The sequence below is a fragment of the Lissotriton helveticus genome, chromosome 3_1 (genome assembly GCF_964261635.1).
Source record: "Lissotriton helveticus chromosome 3_1, aLisHel1.1, whole genome shotgun sequence".
NCBI lineage: Eukaryota > Metazoa > Chordata > Amphibia > Caudata > Salamandridae > Lissotriton > Lissotriton helveticus.
In genome coordinates this window covers 443,152,767-443,174,518 of record NC_136061.1, presented here as the reverse complement: position 1 = coordinate 443,174,518, position 21,752 = coordinate 443,152,767, and the positions used below count along the sequence as shown (strand labels likewise).

At 44.1% G+C, this 21,752-nt stretch overlaps 1 protein-coding gene across 3 annotated transcripts in view; it reads left to right on the top strand.

The window, feature by feature from the left end:
- Positions 1–21,752, top strand: part of KLF7 (KLF transcription factor 7) — a 239,838-nt gene that overhangs the window by 153,481 nt on the left and 64,605 nt on the right. Inside the window, exon 1 of one of the 3 annotated variants that reach the window (XM_078680308.1) lies at positions 15,237–15,335. The exons of the other annotated variants lie outside the window; for them this stretch is intronic. Within the exon in view, the coding sequence (XP_078536434.1) occupies positions 15,327–15,335 (9 nt within the window). The 5' untranslated portion in view covers positions 15,237–15,326. Of the gene's footprint in view, positions 1–15,236; positions 15,336–21,752 lie in introns of those variants that run through there. 3 annotated transcript variants of the gene reach the window in all.

The window sequence follows — 21,752 nt, the reverse complement described above, 5'->3', positions numbered from 1 at the left end:
GGACGGGACTTCTAGTGCATACTCTAGTACAGCATGCCTCGCAGAGCGAGCAGTGCATGTGCGCTGCCACTAGGCTCGACCTAAGAAAAACCCCAGGCGTATAATGGCATAGTTTCAATGGCACTAGGTATAGCAGGAGCTTTTGTGGCCCTCAGTTCCAAGCTGCCTTGTATCAGACTATGCTGAGATGTGCCCATCAACAGTCATTTTAACGGTGCTGGTCAGAGAAGTGGAAACTATCCGTAACCCAGAATTGGCAAACGGTTAGGAATATACCAAGGCCGGATCATTGCAAATTGCAGGTTCTGAACACAAAAGTGATCTTGAATGAGAGAATACCTTTTGCCCTGGTTGTTGTTGCAGTCAACTAAAAGCCCTCTGGCGGAGCTCCAACCCGCAAATGCTGTTTTTGTAGAAAACCTATACACCGATTGACCCCTGTATATAGTGCTGTGTAGAAACCATGTGCCTTCCCAGAAGCACATTTCTTTGAGCATGCCACTCTGGACGGTTCTTGGCCCCAGATCCTGGGCACAGAGGAGTGGAGGGTGAGGGGGCGCACACGGTCGGACTAGGACAGGAATTATACGCCCGGATACCAAAACAAAATGCCTCCCATAAGGAAATTAGATATCTAAAAAAACAAAGTGGGCCACCTTTGGAAACTGGGAAGATTTTGAACTTGTAAAGAGGCTACGGAATCGATTGGAAAGTATTGGGGACTTCATGCATGTGAGCTTGCTTTCTGTAGGCAATATTTGTGTTAACATCAGGGAAATCAACAGTAAAAACCACCCACAAAATATAAAAGAGACCGCAGACTGCTAAAAAACCGTCCCACACACTGATCTGTCAGACCAGCCCTTCAGGCACTGCTTTATTAGGTCTCGGCTAGAAGCGAGCGAAGCTCGCTCTCGCCAGAGACCTTATTGTTAACGGCTCAGCTTCCCAGGAGGACAGCACTGGCCGCGCGCGCCGATTTGTTAAGGCCACGCGCACGAGAACGCGCTCGCGGCCAGGTGCTGTCCTCCTCGAAAGCTGCCTCCCTTCCCCGTGCAGGGCGGGCCGCCGCGCTGCCTGCGGCGACCCGGAAGCATTGCCGGCCAAACAGGAAGTAGGTGCTGTCTGCACCTGGGAAAACGAGGAGACAGAAAGCATGACTGTTTTGGGTGAGCCCTAACCTGCTGGTTCTTTGGAACGGCTGCTGGGCTGCCGTTGGTGCCTCGCGCACTTGCGTGCAGTGTCCGCTCGGTGGCGCCTCCGCTCAGGCCGCTGATATTTATTTGCAAACTGCGCAAGGCGGGCGAAGCTCACCCAACGCGCCTCGGAGCTCCGTGTGCGGGCTGATGCAGACCAAGGTCTCCGGAGCGTCGGGAACTGCCTGGCGGTTCAGGCGGAGGACTCGTATGCGAGTGACTCTGCCCCCAACCCTACCACCCCCCTCTGCCCAATCCTATAAGTGTACCGCGTCTCACACACCCCCTCCCAGAGCGAGCGGAGGCCGGGGCAGTAGCTGAGCCGCTCTACCCCAGCAGGGAGCACTTCAGAGATAAGGACGTTCGAAGCTTAGGGAGTTTGTCCAACTACAACTTAATCATTTGGTAACAGCGGAGTTGCCTTACTGTGTGATCCCGTTACAGTCAATGCGTCCCACTAAGACTTATCAGTAACGAACCTGTCCCCAGGTGTGACAGTTACGGGGGGGGGAGGGCGGAGTTAGGTTGCTGTCGCCCGTTTTGACAGCGGCAGTCATGCATTTCAAAAATAACAAAAATAAAGACTACACGTCGAGCAGGGGACTTACAGTAGCTTTTTAGAACGCTACCTAAACCTCGTTCTTGTTTGTATCTAGCCCTCGTGTTTATTTTCTTTTTTTTACTTGCAGCACTATTAGTATGTGCACGGTGCAGTATGGAAACGTACATATGGAATATGTCAGTGTGCATTTTTCTAATAACGCACATTGACCTGAACCCCATTCTGGCACTGTAACCTTCTTGGCAGTGAAAGTTGACGGAATGGGGGTGCGGTGTCTAGGCGGTAAAGGAAAATCCTATTATCGCTCATTGCAGTGGCCCGCTTTTTATCAACAGAAGTGTGAAAGTCTGAGTTTTCAGATCGTGACATTCAGGCTACACACAGGTCTGAGTGGGGCGTGTTTTCAAGGTACGTGTGTTTGGGTGGAGAGGTTGGAAGATATGAATGACTACAACATCCACATAAGTACACCTGCCAAGTGTAACTTTGCGAATACCTTTCAGTTATTTATAGCCCTATGAAGCGACAGCAGTGCGGCAAGAGGCGCCATATAAAATAATAATAATAATATGCATTATGATTATTGCTATTATTGTTAGTAAGACTACTAGTAGTAGTAGTGCTAGTAGGTATAGTAGGAGTAGTACTAGTAGGAGCAGTAGCAGTAGTAGTAAGCCACTGCCTCCTATGACGTGTTCATTTGCTAGTCTAGCCTCATGTTCACTAGGACAGAGGGGAATGTTGTTCAGATTACTAAAGTTAAGGTGTCTGCGCACGCTTTAGAATACTTGAGCATGTAAATATAAGATAAACGCGGCTGTTAGTGATTACACCGCTCATGTGTGTCTGTAGCTTTCTGTCTTTGGCATTGCAAAGAGGGCCATTCAAGATCCTAAACTAAGTGGGAACGCGCGCCCTTGCTAAAACACCTACGCCGAAATAATCGATCTGCGTGTAATGAATAAGGAAAACACCATACCTTGCTGCCTGATGTTGCCTGGACTGTAATCATTAATTTGAACAAAAAATGTGACTTAAAGTAGAAAAAAATACTAAATTGGACACATTCTTGTAAACACACGAAACAAGCATTTGCAAATCAATAGGTCTCACATTTGCGAGAGTTTAATCTATTGGCATTGTAAAAAACAATGCCTTTTATTTATGTTTTTAAAATCAACACATAAATAAAAGGCAATGTCATTTACAATGGCAATAGCTCAAACTCGCGCAAATGCGAGACCTATTGCATTGCAAATGCTTGTTACCTTAAGGCTGAACCAAACAAAGGCTTGGGTCCTATGTCTTTATCTGGCCTGGACCACCCTATTTTCTGAAACAAGCAAGTGACCAGATAGATTATTGCATAATCATTAATCCGCACTTGGACAATCAATTACAAGTGCGAGTGATTTATTTCACATTAGTTGCGCACGTTATTCTCACTATTTACAACAACGTTTCTTCATGTCATAGAGAAAGCACACAAAGTCGTTGTGTGATACACTTGTGATCGAAACAACAAACATTGGCACTGTGACATATAAAGAATCAAAATACACATCTTATTTAAATACATAAAACAACACACAACATATCAAAAAGTAACTTCAACACCAATTCAATTGTCATAATCCTGATAATAAATAGGCGACACCAGTCCTTACGCATGGAAAACAGGCGGACCGATTGCAATTGAAAGGTCCTGCTTGAATGCTGGGCATGAGGCAACACAATTGAAAATGGGATAGTGTGACTAATGGGAAGGAATTACTTTACGCTGATTCCCATATACACCCCAGCACTACTTGTGCCTCCGCCCCAAAGCCCACGTGTTTCGAACCCTGACTTGTTCTGGGGTTCTCTTCAGGAAATGGACTGGAAAAGATCTTAACTGCTACTCTGTGAAGTTCCCATGTAATTCTGTATCCATGGTGCAGCTTTGCTTTCTTTAATTCAACTTCAATGAGACAGTGTGGGTAGAATTGTCAGTGAATGAAAAACTGTCGTCAGCAGGAACGCGCAGAACGCGCAGTTAAAGTGTTCGAGGGCTCCCTGCTTAGTTAAAAAAGACTCCGCTTTTCGTCGACTTCATTAGTACGATTGTCTTCCGTGGGTTACAAATCGGGCCACGTACCTTAAAGGCCAGTTGGAGCCTGATGGCGCACATTATTATGCAGTCAGTGTTCTTTACTGGTCATTTTATCAGTGTGATGAAAGCCTTATTTGGCCCCATTGAAATTCCAACCTGTGATCTAGCTTTGGGAGGACATGTACACAGATGCCCTCGACAACATTAAGCTGACTTGAAAGACATTGTGTCTTTTCAAAGTACCGTGGACCCCTGCTCTCCTCATCTGCAAGAGATATTGCACAGAGCCTTTCGCCTGACTCGCCCACCCAGCAGCGACAGGGGTGCAGAGGGCCGTGGAGCCATTCCCATCTGTCAACAGGTTGGGGGCCTGTGTGACAAGAGTGTGCAGCATAGGAAGATTCCCCAATGGCAGCTGGCACCTTCACAACATGCCATCCACAACATTGGGGCATTGTCACCAGATTCAGCAGAGAGGCGATAGAAGGATTGTGTCCAAAGGGTGGAATTGAGAGGTGGGGCTCATCTAAGGATGTATGTACTGGAGATAATAGAGACTTCTTAGTAAACATGTATGCAGTGGAGGTACAGCAGAACAAACTTGAGACGTTAAACATGCATGCTCTCCCGATCATATCAGGAAAACTTGACACTCTAAAAATGTATACTCTGTGGGGCAAAAAAAGCACTGGCAGTCATTGCAAAAGAAACTTGAGATTTTAAACCTGCATGCAGTGGAGGTCACAGCAGAAGAAACTTGAGAATTTAAACATATGCACCCGATGGAGAGCATAGCAGAAAAAAAGTGAGACTCTAAGCATGTATGCATCGGAAGTCATGGCAGAAGAAACTTGAATCCCAGAATTTGTGTGCATTGAACAGAAAGACCAAATGTGAGGCTCTAAACCTGCATGCACTGAAGGTAAGTACGTATATGGTATTTCGGCCAAGCACACCTAGCCAAAGGGCAGCAGTGCACTGTACGTGGTCAAAGACAACCAACATAGCAGCAGAAGAAACTTGAGACGTTAAACATGTATGCACTGGAAGCCATAGCATAGGAACATTGAAACATGCGCGTGAGCTGTGTGATTAGATATGTGTGCACTTGTGAGCAGGATACCCAACTGTGGCAGTTCTGGGCTGTGCTGGATGGGTCTGCAGTGTTTGTGTAACATGCCCTGGTGTGAGCTCGGCAATGTTGTGTAAATTGTTCTGCTAGACCGCCAGTAAATCTGGAGACCAATGAAAGAAGTGATTGAGGGGGGCGCAGAGACCAGTGGCTGCACAAGAGAGGCGGTCAAGAAGAAAGCTCTCAGCATTCAGGGAAGATGGAGGATAGAGTGGGAAGACCATCAACATCTGGAAAATGGGGAGAGACCACATTCTGGGTGTGCCATCTGCAGGTGAAACCTACAGGACTGTGGGGCAGGTAGAGACCCTTAGTCACATACAATTAATAATCTGGATTTCCTGGCAGGATCTGACAGCAGAGTTTTCCTCCAGCGATGACTATAAGAGAAACACATTTACTATAAAGCACTTTAATCTCATGAGGCAAGCATTGTAGTAAGACGTTGGCATTGCCTATCTCAACGGTGACGCCCTTCGATGGCTGAAAGGCTTTGCCAACCCCATCAACAGTCAACCGTGCAATCTGCAGGTTATATAGGCAGAATTGTGCAGCAGGCACATTAACCCACCGTTTTGTCTTAACATAGAGTCAACTGTGTTTTTAAACTTCAAAATATTACTATAAAATCATTTTATATATACATAGGAGAGGCAGAAAATGTAGATGAATGAGTGATGGGAGAATGGTTTCAGACCACTTCTCTTTGTGTGAAAGTCCTCAAATAAAGGTGACTTTACATTGCAACCTCTTAGGCATGTGTCAGAGGAAAGTGTCCTAAAGTAAAAACAAGCTGCTGGTTAAAAATGTAGAACTTCTTTTTGGAGACAAGCTAGTCAGCTCGTACTTCCTCTCTGCCCCTGCCGAGCCCTCCCCTCCTCCCTCCTTTCTTTCCTCCCTCCTTCAGTGAAAATACTTTTTTTTTTACATTTCACTTAAACGCCTCAAAATCTGAGAGAAATATCGTATTTGTACTGTTTCTCTTTTGCTTGCACTTTGCATCATTTAGTGTTTTGCACCTCAGCTGCACCGAGGTTGAACTATGCGCCTGGACCCGCGAGCCCTTCCAAGGAAGCGCCACGCGCACCTGAATATGGCATTCCTCTCCCCCGGGGCGCGCGCCGCGTCTGGTGCGCAGGGCAGACGGCCCGGCTCTGGCGCCGGCGTTTACTGCTCTGACATTGCAACATAGTAATTATGATGTGAAAGTATAGGCAAAAAGAGAGATGGGGATGTTGGGAAATACAAGGACATACCCCCTCCCACCCGACTGTTCTCAACTGCCCACTGTTTACTGGGGAGACTTCCAACACGAGGAATGTATACATGCTTAAATCATTATAGAATTACGCATGTGTATATTTATAAATGCTTACATACTGTATTTCACTAGAATACTGTTAGGTTTCTGACCCTTTGTCTTTTTTCATTATTTGGACAGCTAGAACTACACACCTTTCAAATTGTATGTACTTTACTCTTACTTCAGGTTTCCGCTAATAATAATATATGTTAGGACCAACTTTTCCCATAGAAAAAGCGTTTTTTGTTTTGCTAATAACTTTGGCTCCGTTTGATGAATGTTCATTAAATTTTCAAAACTAGTGTACAGCTTACTTCAGCTGCTGCCTGGAAAGTTTCAGAGTGATTCGTCCAGCAGGGTCCAAGAAAGAGCAGGGTTCCAAAATGCTTTTACCCAATGCAGAGTCCATGAGGATTTTGCAGTTTTTAGATATGACTAGAGCACGAACTGCTGAACAGAATTACGCCAAAGATTGCAGAATTGTAGATCTTGGTCTAGAAAGAGACCTTTTTGTAATTGTGTGTAAATCGGTTCAGTAGTTTGAGAGTCATTACAGAAAGAAATGTATAGATATCTAGGGACATCGATCCATGGGTTTTTTCTCCCCAATTGGGGAGAAAAAACCTCATCCACTCACACGCCATACCATCACTGTGCACGGCCAAAGGGCTGGACTCATCGCTATCAATGATCCAGTAAGTCAACGCCGTCTCCTCCTCCTGCCTCAACACCCTCCGCATGTTGCGCAAGATCTATAGATGGATCCCCACCAGAACCAGGAAGACGATCACCCAGGCCCTCGTCAGCATCAGGCTGGACTACGACAATGCCCTCTACGCGGGAATCACGGCCAAGCTCCAGAAAAGACTCCAACACATACATAACGAATCCGCGCGCCTCATCCTCGACATCCCCCGCCACAGCCACATCACTGCCCACCTGAGAGACCTGCACTGGCTCCCCGTCAACAAGAGGATTACCTTCAAGCTACTTACCCACGATCACAAAGCACCCCACAACGCCGGACCAACATACCTCAATAAACAACTCGTGTTCTACACCCCGAACTGCCAGCTTGGCTCCGCCAACCTCACCCTCGCCACCATTCCTCACATCCACCAAACGACCACCGGTGGCAGATCATTCTCCGACCTCACAGTCAAGACACGGAACACCCTCCCCATCCATTTGCGACAGACCCAGGACCTGCTGACCTTCAGGAGACTTCTCAAGACCTGGCTGTTTGAGCAGTAGCAGCCCCCCCCCCCCTTAGCGCCTTAAGACCCTCACGGGTGAGTAGTGTGCTCTACAAATGTTTGATTGGTTGATTGATTAATGTGCAGCATGGGGTTGGGTGCATGTGCGGGCGAGCTGACCACATGCCTGGGCCTGCAGCCATCCGCCGTCACCCACGGCCGAAGTGGTGGTGGTGGTTGTATTAATGTTCTGTAATTATATATTACTTTATGTTAAAAAATCCATAGAAATTTACAGAGGGAACTAAACACCCTCTCCAACCTTGCATCCTGTTCATGACCAGCTGCATAATTTACAAGGCCGTCAGAAATAGCTGAGAAGATTGTCGTCCCCCTAGATAGACAGCACCAAACCAGTGTCAGATGTGAGTTTAAGAATACAGGAATAACAAAACCACAGTTCACACTTTCGCAATTTAAACTTCCAGGATTTGGAACAACATCCCGTTCTCCATCAGAATGGCTCCTTCCTCACGCGACCCAGGAAGAACCGGAAGACTCACTCTTCAAAGAGCATTATCTGCTCTGACATTAAGTGCCCTTTCATAACCTTACTCTTGTAAATGACCTTGAATTGTATCCTCAACATAGATGGCAACACACCGGATTCAGGTGGGGGACTCAAGATTTTTTTAAGACATAAACAGCTTTACCTTAGCTTTTTTCTGCTCATTCCTAAAATAGTCTCCACTTCAGTGTGAGTCAACGAGGAAAATAAATGTCACAATTTTTGTTTCAAAATCCCCCTCTTTCATGTTTCCAGATGTTGGCATGTGTGCCAAGGCTCATGTTTACTGCTCTGAGATCCATTGCTCTCCAGGCAGGATTGTGCTGTACAAGTACTTACATACCTGTATTGTGATGAAATTGACAACTGGGCCTTGCAACCTGCGATGTATCTAATGTCTGGGTTTATTTCCAGTGTGCATAAAAATAAACAATTTCATACATAAAGCACGCAATGCCCAAATTCTTGGCTCAAAAAGACCTGCCACTGATGTGTAGGAATACAGGTAGCTTCTATTAGGCTAAAAGAGATGGTGAGAGATCCTTTAACTCATAAATTTGTGTTAGTGGACATTGCTTTTACCAACTTGTGGTAGTCAGAATTATCAGCCTCGAAAAGATGAATAGTTGAGTCAGTCCAGCCTCTATTCTAACCAGTGATTATCAGGTTTAGCATTACCAGATTACTGTATGTAGCTAACAACATAATGCTTCCAGTTTTCATTTGACGTGCAGTAAATTTGGTGGCCACTCTTGAGTTTGACAAAAGATTTCTTAGCAGTTACATTTAGGTGAAATTATGAATGCAACTATGTCCACATGACATCTGACCTGATGCTGTAGGAGACCGTCCATCCACAGCTCCTTTCAGTATATACGAAGGAATGATTTTTGATTCTGGCTTAACTAAGACCCCTTAGATCATTGCTGTGGTGAAGAAGGATTTTTTTGTCATGAACCTCTCAAACATGCCTTCTCTTACCTGAGTTTCAAACATATAATAGGACCTCTGATAGCTCTGATTCTTTCTAACTTATCGGTGTCTTACTTAAAAAAAAAAAATCCAGGATTGGAAACAAGATCTGCGAGTGATTTGGGGTATCTCTTTACACTATTTTGATTTCGACACAGGTGTCCAGTTTGAGTGCATTGAATCACTGACCTGTATCTCTTGCCTATATTAGGGTACTACTAAAAACCTCTGATTGACATTGGCTCATGTCCTGGTGGCTGATGGAGTCTAGTATTCATCAGTTGGACTCCTTGGGGCATCGGCCAATGGGCAACGGTGACAAATGTTTAAGGAAACACTATAGTCCAGGCCTGAGTGAAACCTCTCTTTCGATCCCTGTGGAGTGTATTGGTAAATTGGGTCCTTGAGATGCTTGTTTCAAAATCTACCTGGAGGGGGCACAATGGATCCAGGTCTGACAGTTTGCCCTTTGGCGGATCACCCCACCTACCTACAGGGAATGTAAGAAGCATAGTGTCCCGCTTGCAGCAACATTGCTTATTGTATTAGGGACATTCAGCCTGATTCATGAAGCAAAATTGCACTCGCAAAGGGCAAGATTCTCAGAATCTTGCCTTTTGCGAGTGCAATTTTGGCATTTGGGATTCACAATCCCAAATGCAAAAATCGCTAATGAGGAATTAGCAAATATGCGAGGATTAGCATTTAAGGAATCTCTATTAGAGATTCCTTAAATGCTATTCATGACACTTGCAAAAATTGCGATTTAGCAAAATTGGGCCGCTATTTACCGAGAGGTCAGAAATAGCAAAAACATAGAAAAATGCTTTTAAAAGCATTTTTCTAAGTTGCATGTTGCACACACACACATGTCCTTTGGACATGTGTGTGCGCAACACCTGTTCAAATGTGCATTTTAGGGGTGCTACAGGGTGTCCTTTGGACACCCCTGGCACCCTTAAAATCGCTATCTGATTTGCGAGTAGCAAATTGCTACTCGCAAATAAGGGATACTCCCCATTCATTCCTATGGGCCTTTTGGCCCATAGGAATGAATGGGGAGTTATTCCTTTTTTTGCGAGTAGCAAATTGCTACTCGCAAATAGAGAACATGTAGGAATCGCTATTGATTTAGCAATTCCTACATGAATGCCGTTTTGCGTGTCCTCAATAGCGAGTCGCTATGATTCGCTATTAGGGCCACGCAAAACGGCCCGTACATGAATCAGGCTGTTTGTTCCTGGACGCTTCGTTGCTTGCTGTCTCCTTCAGTGAAGTAGCCAAACACTTCCTGGTCAAGTAAAGGTGGAATGTCTTTCCTCTGCAGTGAGAAGGGCAGAGGGGAATGGTGCATTGTCTGTCCTTTCCCGTGTTTGAGGGCAGCCATCTTAGCCAGTCGAAGGTGCAGGCCCCAGTATATGATGCAAATGGTAAGGAAACACAAGAGGGAGGCAGTTGGGCACGGTTTGGGAAAGCAATGGAAAATCACACTGTTCTAGAAAGTGATATATCCATATTTTTCACTTCTCAAGGGGTCTGTCTTTATGTTTTAGAGCAAACTCCCAAGAGTGAGAGCAAACAAAACAAAGGTACATTTTGTCAGTGTGTAAATGGTGCTTGCTATGGACATCTGTGCTCAACCTGCAGGTTGCGGCTTTAAGTTTCAGTAGATATTGTCAGAGTTACATCCGTCCAGGGTCAGTTTATTTTGTGCCTAGTCTCTTTGGCAATCATTTTATGTATACTTCATTTTTATTTGTTATTGTACAGCGCTTATAAAACCAGGGGCGCTTCACAGCACTAATCGCCGGTTTGTGACAAGCGTTGTAAAGCATGCTAGGGAATAGTTCCTGGTATGAAAGTACAGCTATTATTGTGCATAAAAGCTCCCCCGCCCCCGCTTCAGAAGGGCGGGCTTCTCCGCACGGTGTGGGCCGTCATTACATATCTCTGCTAATTTTCCGTGCACTTTGTACCACTCCATCAGATCGTCTGCTTGACTTCCTTGGTTACGCCTCTGGGGTTAAAGGTCACGAGAGGCTTTCATTTATGTTGCTTTATGGAGGGAATAATAACCATTCCGCCTGTTGTCATGGTTTCCAAGCAGACACATGGGGTATTAGGGAGGCTAGGAAGACTCTTGAAGCATCCCAGCCCGGCCCCCCATGTTCCTACTCCCCGGCCCCCGATAGATGATCAGCCTGCTGGAGTACTGCAGATCTAATACACCTCCTGTCAACAGACAGGGGCTCCTGCAAGGGAGGTATTGATTAGGAAATTAGCAGTCTTACTGTGAGTCAGAAGTTAATGACGCTGTGAGGGAGAGCACTTATGGGGTATTTACTCCTGTCTCTCACTTGTAGGAAGTGTACCCTCTCTCAAAGAAAAAAAATGACCCATCTCCCTCTGAAACATCTAATCTCTCTCTGAAAAGATGCAGCCCACAACGAGCAGGGTATCCACTACTGAAATAAGATCACACCTCACTGAAAATACATCACTTCTCACTGAAACTCTTATTCATTACCGAAAACATGCCATCTCCCACTGAGAACACTGTAATTCGTGCTAGCTCGAAATAAATCACCTCTCACACTACACATAGATAACCGCTCACTGACACTCTTATTGTTCCATAGTACAATAAATATATATATAATCTCCCTATGAAATATTATCTTTCACAAAAATAATATATGCCCTGCAAATGTATCACCCGCTGTTGGAAAATATCACCTCTCACTGAAACCATTCTCTCTTACTGCAGGTAAATCATCACCCATTGGAAACATGCCATCTCTAACTGAAAAGAGATAATCTCCCTCTGAACAAGATACCATCACCATCTTTCACTGAACAACTATCGTATCTCACTGGCGAATGTATCACTCCTCACTAAAAATATATAGTCTCTCACTGGAAAACTTGTCATCTTTACGTCTAACGTTCACCTCTCACTGAAAAGATGCTATCTCCTATTGAAGTAATATAATCGCTCACTGAAAATCTATCATCTTACTGAAATGCATGCCTCTTGCTGAAGCCCTTGCTTTTTTCACTGAAAAAACGCCCTCTCTCACCGAAAAATATCTCACCGAAAAGATGCAACAGAGCCCTGCTCAAATGGCGCATCTCTGCTGCAAATATATACGTTCTCATTGCAATTCTTATCATCTCTTCTCGGTTGGAAAATACCTTACACTGCCGAAAGCACTTTCATTCTCACCAGTGCTTTAAATGGGCAGTTACTGCCTGGTACTGAGTGCATGCACTTCTTTTAATTGAAAGGGAGAGTTCCTGCCCTTTTCAGCACTGCTGCAATCAATCTTATGGTTCTCATGAGCAATCAGTACTTTAAATAGTTAGTCCCTGCACTTCTATATTTCCATTTGGTAACATGGCTTTTGCTCTAAAACACAAATATATTCAGTCCTCTACAGATGGTAGAGAGGAATGCTACCAGAGTGTTGTTTGCTTATTTGATCTCATGTGTATTGATAGAGGATCACTTCCATTTTTAAATGTGACTACAGGCAGTTTACCTGTCTGAAAAACGTTATGGAATCAATTCCTCTAAAAAGAAGAACAGGAATTTGTGTGCTGTAAGCCACTGGCTTTCATGTTTTCCATAGCTTGGACGGGCTGTCCTTCAAAGCCGTAGCATTTTGTTTACCTTTATTTCGTTGCACATGTGTTTCCATTAGGATCTGGTGATAGGGTCTCAAGTAGTCTTTTTGTTAGACTAGAACCATTGTGTACTCTTTGATGTATAGGCTTTGCTGACAGAGGACTGTTTTAATTGTTAAGTTTATAGCTTTTTTGTTTAGGAGGTGCTGCTCTTTGGAGCCTTAGCCTGTGATAGGGACCGGGTAGTATTCACGAATGCGCTTGCATGATTACTTATTTTACTTCGTTGTCATGATAACATAATGGATTTATGCCTTCTTTTGTTCATAAAGCAAAAAACGTAGAAGCATAGAGGCTTTCTTAAAGATGCAACTAAAATATTGTCCCTTTGTTAAAAATATCTACTTTGCAATATTTTGCAGTGTATGCTCTTTAAGTTCACCATTTACAATGCCAGCTTCCTCTTTTACTCCTTTTCATAACATCCTTTGTTTGAGAGTACCTACATACTGCAGTCTGTTTAGCAAAGGAGACAGTTTTGAAAAGGTAATAGCTCAAGACATTGCTCCGTTATATGATTTTCTTTCTAGGAGAGGTGTAGAAAACATGCTAAAGTCATCCAACTATTATCAAACACTTTCCTTAACAATAAACCTGACATATTTGGCTTTTCCATTGCTTGTTTTCCTTGATTTAGATCATGGTATAAATACCTGCTTCTGCTGTTTTGAGGTCCCATCCACTCCCAACAGATCATGAAAAATGTTGTTGCCGGCTCCATGTTAATTTTACAACAGAGCTGGTGCAGTTTAAATAACACCATGGTAAAATAATGAGCCTGCTTAACTTGTAAATTAGGCCCCTGGTTCATACTAAAATATTCATATGTCTGCTTAACAGACATTCTTTATCGTTTTAGATTTGCAGGCTCTGGAAAGGAGTGTTAATGTCATTTATTTAATAGATATTACGTCTCATTCATCTCTGGTGTCCTTTTCTGTTAAAGAATCATATCTTTTAGAGTTCTAATAAAAATAAATGACGGTTTTGATGCAACAGCCACTGCTATTATATAACTATGTCTTCTACACAATTGGTTTTTATCTATATGAGATTAAACTTATTGCTTTCATAGGCCACAGGGAATAGTGGAAAATGTTATATAGCATTGAGGCAATTTTTCTATGTTCGCAATACATATAACACCTGCTCTCCAGTAGCTAGCATATTTTTGTATTTTTATTGAAATGTACCAAATGTTTGAGTTGCTAGTGTGCTGCTATTGAAGTATTCATTTTATAGTCTTGCCTGAGACAGCGCATGCACTGTCACTTACTATTCAATTGGTTCTTTTTTTTTTTTTTTTAAAAGGGCTCAGAACCCACCCATTACTTATCATTGGTTGGCTTCCTCGTTACTCACGTTTCTTTTTGTTTTCATTCGTCAGCTGTAGCTGCTTTCCTTTTGCCATCTCCCCAGACGAGTTTGGTAGGATGTTGGTTTCCCCTCTTTAGATTTGACATACACAGAGACAGGCAGCTTCTTCGAGCTCGTGACGCAGCGCGGGGACGGTCAGTGGCACGTCACATGTGCTAAGAGGAGGGCTGGGCTGCTGATCACTTCCCCAGACTGAATTGAGAGAGGGCTAGGGAGGTATTCCAATGGAAACAACCAAACGCACATGATCTACATGCTGCAGTAAATTTAGCATGAAATTAGGAAGAGGCTGGCCCTGACACTGACACTTTCGACTCAAACGGAGCCATTGTGAGCTAGCAGTTCCTGCGGATGTTGTTCTTTCTACCCCTGCTCACTGTTATCAGAGAGACACCCTGTACACAAACAGAGTGCAAAGGAAACCAAACACCCCTGCTCTGCACTGCAAATAGTTCCCTTGGACAAACTCTGCTCAGTGCTTCTTGTTGGGAATCCACAGAATATTTACCTCCAGCCTGCACTGTGATGTTTGGCTTTCATTGCACTTGTGCTAAAGCACGATATGTTGTTGTTCACACCCTTAAACTAATGTAAATAATCAAAAAGCGTGCTGTGCCAGTCTTTGTGTTTCAAGAAACAAGATGGTTCATGCCACAAAGCCATGGCACTCTGATAGAAAGGTTGGTGGCATTTCATGTAACACCCTTGGAGCCTTCTTTGCAGGTTGTGGTGGGCTGGGCATATGGAGCATTCTGAGGCATTTTGTTAGTGCAGTGCACACGCTTGTGAAAAGTTCTCGTGTGCACTGCCCTGTCTGATGTGATTTCATGACATGGTGGCACCGTGGGGAGATCCCGCAGTATTATCAGCTGCCTGTGCTCAGGCTGAGCACTGGAAGTGGTCCAAGCTTCTGTATGATGAAAAGGTTGTTTCTGTGAGTTGTAAGTGAGACGTGCTTTTGTGTAAGCGGTGCAGAGTTACTGTAGCGCTATATTAAATGTGCCCACATTAACTCATTTTGCCTTTGTGAGGGTCTGTGGGTGTGGCCCTCCAGCAGGAAGCGACGTGTGAGGGACGGACGAATGTCTACTTAGCTTGCGGGTTACACAGGATGTGTTCTTCCAGACCTCTTAGCAAATTTCTCAAGTGACTGCAAAATCAAACTATGAACTCGTGTGAGGATGGTGAGCTGGAGAGGGATGGCAAACGCTTAGAACTATTCTACTGCTTTCAGACCTCAAATGACCCATGTAAGTTTCAGTTTTGCACCTTTGTATTTCTGGACCGTAATAGCTCAGTTTCCTATTTGATGAGCGTTGTGTTTTTTCAAGGAAAGACAAAACCAATACAAGTGTTAGGAGGTCAGCCCTCACTTACTGAACCCCCATGTATGGGACTCAGTAACTAAGAGGAACGTTTTGTGGGTCGAGCATTTGAGACCTCTTGTATATACTTTAGTATATACTTATATGTGTATGTACTTTGTGGACTCTGGAGATCAGCCCTAGGACTTGTCTGCTTCCACTAAGGAACTTTTTTTCTGTTCAACTGCCTCTATTTAACTGTCTTGATAGAAAACAACCAGTAGAGGTCAGTAAAATACCAGAATTGCTTTCTGCTTAGGGACTTTCTTTTTTTAATTTTTCTGGCACTGCCTTTATTTAACTTTCGTGATAGAAAACAACCAGCAAAGTTCAGTAAAATACCAGAATCATTTTAGCATTCACTACATTCCAGTCCATAAAAATTGTCTTCCACGAGCACCTGTAGACAATATTTTTTTCAAATCTTGTATTTTCAGGGTTATGACAACCGAAGTCCCTGAATTTATATTAAAAACAGAACTTTGGACTATACCATTTCCTGCTGAAAGGCAATATTTCTTTCCATGTGTTCTATACCTGGCATGTCACGCAGTTTGGTGCTTACTTTCCGTCCTTGTTAAAGAACAGTAGATGTCTCAGCACCCAGGGTAATGTGCTGTATAGCTAAATATATGTATGGTCCTAAAGGCGAGACTGATTGCATTGCAAATGTTTATTTTATCTTGCCTCTGTGAAATCCTGTCAAGCGATTAATGTGCTGCTCTTTGGCACCCACAAAATGGTAATGTGCTCCTTTATAAGATGCCCACTTGTCACCCAAGTGCCAAATTTTACTGCCAATGTTAACCCTTTTTCAGATCTCACCTGTGACAGTGCATGTGCTGCCAGTTGCATGAAATTTCGTTACCATAACCCCTTGACCGCGGTGCAAATTCCACTGCAGTGCTGGTGAAATAATGAGTGGGCGAGGTTCGGACGGCCCCCTGCCGTCCTCCGGACACGCCCACTGTGACGTCGGACGGCCACGGGCCGCTCGACGCATGCAAAGGGTTAAAGGGGGCTTGGATCCGAACAATTTCTTATCACTCATTGTCTTTATTGTCAGTTTTATTTTCTGGCTCCGATTTGGTCAGCACGTGCTGGCTTCTCTTTCTGTGCATGTTTCCCCTGTCCCTGGAGCATTGACCAAGTACTGCCTTCTTTTTTGGTAGTGTCCTTCAAATGCTTCTGCTCTCTGTCTCATCCTGTTTTTTAGGTCTTGCCTGAGATAGCGCATCTGCTGTCTCTTGCAAGACATTTTGTTTACTAAAAGGGACTTGAAGCACACCCTTTACCTACTGTTTGTTTGGCTAACGTGCAGCGATGTCACTTCCTCTTCTTTCATATCTGCCTTCTGTGAAGCATGGGCTAAGTATCGATTGTTACATTTTGGTTAAAGACCTTCCGCTGCTCACGCTGCATTGAGATACTATTTTTTCCTGTTGTTGTTAAGATCAAGGTAAATTTTTTCCTATTGTATTTGTTGCTTGTTTGTCCATGTTGCTTATGTGTCCCTGTTGCTTGTTCCCCCCCTACCCTCCCATTGTCTGTGTTGATTGTTCTCTCCCACACTCCCATTGTCTGTGTTGATTGTTTCTTCCTACCGTCCACCCTTTTATTGTCCGTTGTTGCTTGTTCCTTCCATTTGTCTGTGTTGCCCCCCTACTCTCCATTAGAAAGAAAGTGCTATGACATGGCCAGCACAGGTCATAGGACTTTTATTACCCTTCCGTTGCCCGAGTTGTGTGCCACCATCCGTCCCACCCTCCCATTGTCCATGTTGCTTGCTGCTCCCCATCCTCCCCCTTGCTGCCTCCCCCTCTGCCCCCATAAAAAAAGCTCTATAACATAGCAAGCATTGGCCGCGTAATTGCTCTTTTTTTCTTTAATTTTAGCCATGCTGCGCAGCAGTCATGCTTCTGTGCAGTATGGGTAAAAGACATTGCCAAAGCCTTTAGCTCGCTCATAGGCAAGATCTCTTGGCTTTGCTAATGCTTGTGATTTTCTGCGTTGTAACCATTTTGTCAAAATCTGCTACGTAATTCATTGCAGTATTTATTGTTCTTTCCCATCCGTGTGCTACGGTGTATGTGCATCTCACACCGCTAAGGTTCTAAGGTAGGAGTTGACCATTCAGTACTATAAAAGCCATGTTTTATCTTTGGGTGAGTCCCTCAACAGGCCAGAAGCAGTTGGTTCCTGTCTTCACAGGATCTCTGTCTTTGAGCTGTGTGGACAAGCACCTGTTTGTCTAGTGACACAAGTCAGGGTGGAGTTTTCCAACAGATTTCCAGATCCGCAAAATGTGAAAGGCAGCCTTCTCTTAGGAAGTGGAAACTCATCATCACCCTGCGCTTCAGAAGGATTCCAGGTAAAGCTGTGTAGAGACGCTGCGTACTCCCGGCAGATAAATTACTATGGGGGACACTAGGTGGATGTAGCTAAGGATGAGGAGGCAGGGGGGAGAGCACTGCTCCACACTCGTGGTGAAAGTGGGCAAGGAGATAAATGGACCTTTGAGACGAAGCCACTGCGTCAGATCACAGTGCCCGGAAGAGGGGAGTTACTGGATGTTCCAGGAGAGATGGATAGCTAAGCAGGGAAGGGGAGAGAGAATGTGGCCTAACGGCTAGGGCGGTCGACCTCGTCTGAGCTGGGGAACCGGGTTCGAGTCCCGCCAACGGCGCTCCACATTCTGTGATTCTGGGCATATCACTTAATCTCCCCATGCCTAACGAAAATGAATGTGTCAGTCTGTAATGTAACTGGTGCTCATTAAAGTGCTCTGATACCTTTGTGTCTAGTTTGCGCTATATAAAACTCCACACAAAAAAAAATGGGGCGAAGAATTGATAGATTGTGTGGTTTATGGGTACCTCCCACGTGTGTATGGTGATTGCAGATGTACCATCATTATAGCTGGTGTATGCAGGTGAATTATACTGTTACCTTCTTCAACAAGGGTTAAAACGCAATATAAAGATTTGAATATTTAAGAAAACAATTATACTGATATTCTAGGTAGTTGTTCACATTCGTGCATTTCGTACACTGCAAAAAAAGCAGAGGAAGCGGTGTCCTCCCTTCATAGTTCATACAGTCATTGTTGACGTCTCATACATTTATTTTCTTGAGGTTTCTCAAAGCTTCATGAGGCAGAGTTGGGGTGGGAGGAATTGTTTTGCAGAACTCCCAAGGAAATACGCTGCTCACCGACCTCTGTTACTACACATATCCCTCCACCTTTGTGTATGCTCCATTGTGGAACACCTTCACAGGCATGGGAGGTCTCATTCTATCAGATTAGTGAAAATGCATAATCATTGCCAATCTGGCTGAAACATCAAAATGCATAAACTTAAAAAAGCGTGTATTTTCATATTGTGTGTTTCACCTGCATAGCAGGTGTATAAGTCATTGCCGGACCCAATGCTTGAAGGGGCGTCTGGGCTAACATCCCTAGATGTTATCCCAGTTTGCTTTAGCACCCACTTTTGACAGATTTTTTAGACACCCTCACCACCATTTTAACACAGACAACCCTACACATGGATCGTCTATGACATTATTCTGATTCACATTGGTTAGGCTAGAGGTTTGCAAGACCCTTCCCATCTGAGAAGTACCCATGTAGGGAAAACCCCCTTCCTGCCAAAGTCCAACACCCACACATACATGTAGCAAGAGAAGGTTGGACGTGTCAGCCTTCAAGGAACCCACCACTTAAGACAGCGGTGTACCCGCCAGAAGGGTCAAAATAGTGTAGCAATCCTTACTTCTTTGGGTATGATTCATTAAAAATAGGACTCCTGTTTTTATGGCATTAAAGTTTTTTTATTTTCCACCTGTATTTATCCATGCATGTTTTTGCTAATTTTAAATGTATTTATCCATTTTATTTTGTGCTTAGTGTAAAAATGAACCTGCAGTGGGTACGTTCCCACCTTATGTAACCAATAAATGTATACTCGCATTGTAATGTCCTGCAGTTTCTAGCCATTTATAGTACATTGACTTCATCTGAAAAATATATACATTTTAGAACATGTTAAAAAGCTTTTTATGTGCAGTTATTTAAACTCTAACAGGTAATCATTTCTTTTTCTCAACTTTTCTGCGTGTCAATCTGCACAGCTACTGACCTGTCCCTCACGATACGCAGTAGTGAGATTCATCCAAAAGAAACCCTATTTTCCATGTTTTTCCATATTTAAAAATAAAAACAGGCAGGAAAATAGATGTTTTTCTGTCTGCATTTATTTTTAAATAATAGTAAAAAAGGAAAACCTGGAGCCTTTACTTTTTTCTAGGTGACCCATTGGCTCTTCTGCCAAACCAGCTGGAGTTGTAACCAGCAGTTTCGAGAAAGCCATATAAACACCACAGTGCATGGCATTTAGTAGTATCTAAGACACGTATCATTACGCAGTGCCTCTGATGCAGTTAATAGGTACATATTGTATAATCTGGATTAGAGGAGAACTTTTTAAGCAGCTAGACGGGTCTTGAGCGATGGGAAGGCAGCTTATGAATCAACTAGCCCAGCACCCCTGCTGCCCCTTCAACAGAGAGGGCCCATTTAAGGTGCTGGACAAATAATTGTATTGTTTTGGAAGCAAAGTATTTGTATTAGAAACGTTGTTCGTGTACAAGCAATCTAACAGAACATAGGCTGCAGAACATTTACGTGTGTTAGTGTTGAAAGCAACTGGTGATGAATTGAACTATGGCATGATAGCACATTGCATATCATTTATAGTAAAGTACTCACATTTCAGTTGCGCACAATGAAGATTCAAACGTGCCTCCAACATACCCACTAGACCACATCCCCTTCTTGCGTCCTCAGTGTAAGGCGCCTTTAGATAGGCAGGATGTCCATCAAGGTTTGCCTTGGATCGTACGTTGTAAGCACTTCTTGAGAACACTGTGAAGTGCTATAGTATTGGCTGAGAGTGGGAAATGAGTCAAGGGGTGTAAGGTGTTGTTGTTAACTGATTCAAGTACCTTGCTCATAAGTGTAAGACCAGCAGCAGCATAGAGTTCAAGGCAAGCACCACTCTTTGCTAACATCCAGTAGAAACTATGTTTGCAGGAATTCGTTATTCATTTGCAGAAGTCCCGTTGATTTTCTTCCTGCTTTTCACATTGTCTGGTTTCTCAACTTCCTCATAGATAGAAAATGTCATCACGCGACATCATGATGCAACATGATCATAAGGGGATATACCACAACTGCTGAAGAGTGGCAGCTGGGTCAGATTGGGATCACAATTCGGCCCGGGCAACCCCAAAAAAGTGGCCCACATTCCTGGATCACATCCGTTCGTGAAACAGCATTTTGTCTAGTCTCATTTGGCTAATTTTTAGATAAATGTTTAAGTATTTTAAAGCTCATAGCACCAGAAACATTGGTGAAAACTAGAAGCACTGCATTTTGGCCGGTTGAGCTAGGTGAAATAAAGTGGCCCAAGGGCCAATCAATCAATCAATCAGGGGAATTATAAGCGCATTACTCACCCGTGAGGGTCTCAAGGTGCTGAGGGCGGGGAGGTCAGCATTTCCTTATCAGTCGAAGAGCCAGGTTTTTAGAGCCTTCCTGAAGGTGTTCAGGGTGGGGACACGTCTGATGTCAGTGGGGAGCTCGTTCCACGTCTTGGCTGCGATGTAGGAGAAGGATCTTCCTCCCTGTTCTGGCGCTGAGGATGCACGGGGAGATTAGGCTTTGTTTGCCACCTGGTCGTTTTTTTAACTGACATTATCAGTATTTTATTGTCCTGGCCAGTACGAAAATAAAAAAAATCACCTAAAGCTATATGAAAGGTGAAAGCATTGTTTAAAGCTGCCTTAATGATCCGTGACTGATAGTTAAAACTAAAGAAAGCCATATTAAGAAGGAGTATGGGCGTTTTTATTAATGTATAAAGAATCCTCTTTCATTATTATGTTTGAGCCTTTGCAAAAACTTAAAACATAAGCGAAAAGAAGGTTATTTTGTTATTGTAATTTTATTTAGCTTGAACTCAGCCCAAGGGCAGCGATTAGGTGAGCAACAGTCACATCACCCCTCCCCCCCCCCCCCCCCCCCCCCCCCCCCAGGCCTTTAAGGTACTGGAGCAGAGGAGCCAACTATAGGCCCTCAGCGAGCCCCTTTCACTTACTCTCCTCCCCCCCCCCCTCCGCCCCCTCAGCCAACAATAGCCTCAGGCCGATGGCCTGGTAGGGGAGGGGTGAAAAAAATCTGAGTTGCTGCTGCTCCAGGGCAGATGAGGTGATGATGGGCCAATGGCCACTTCACCTGCC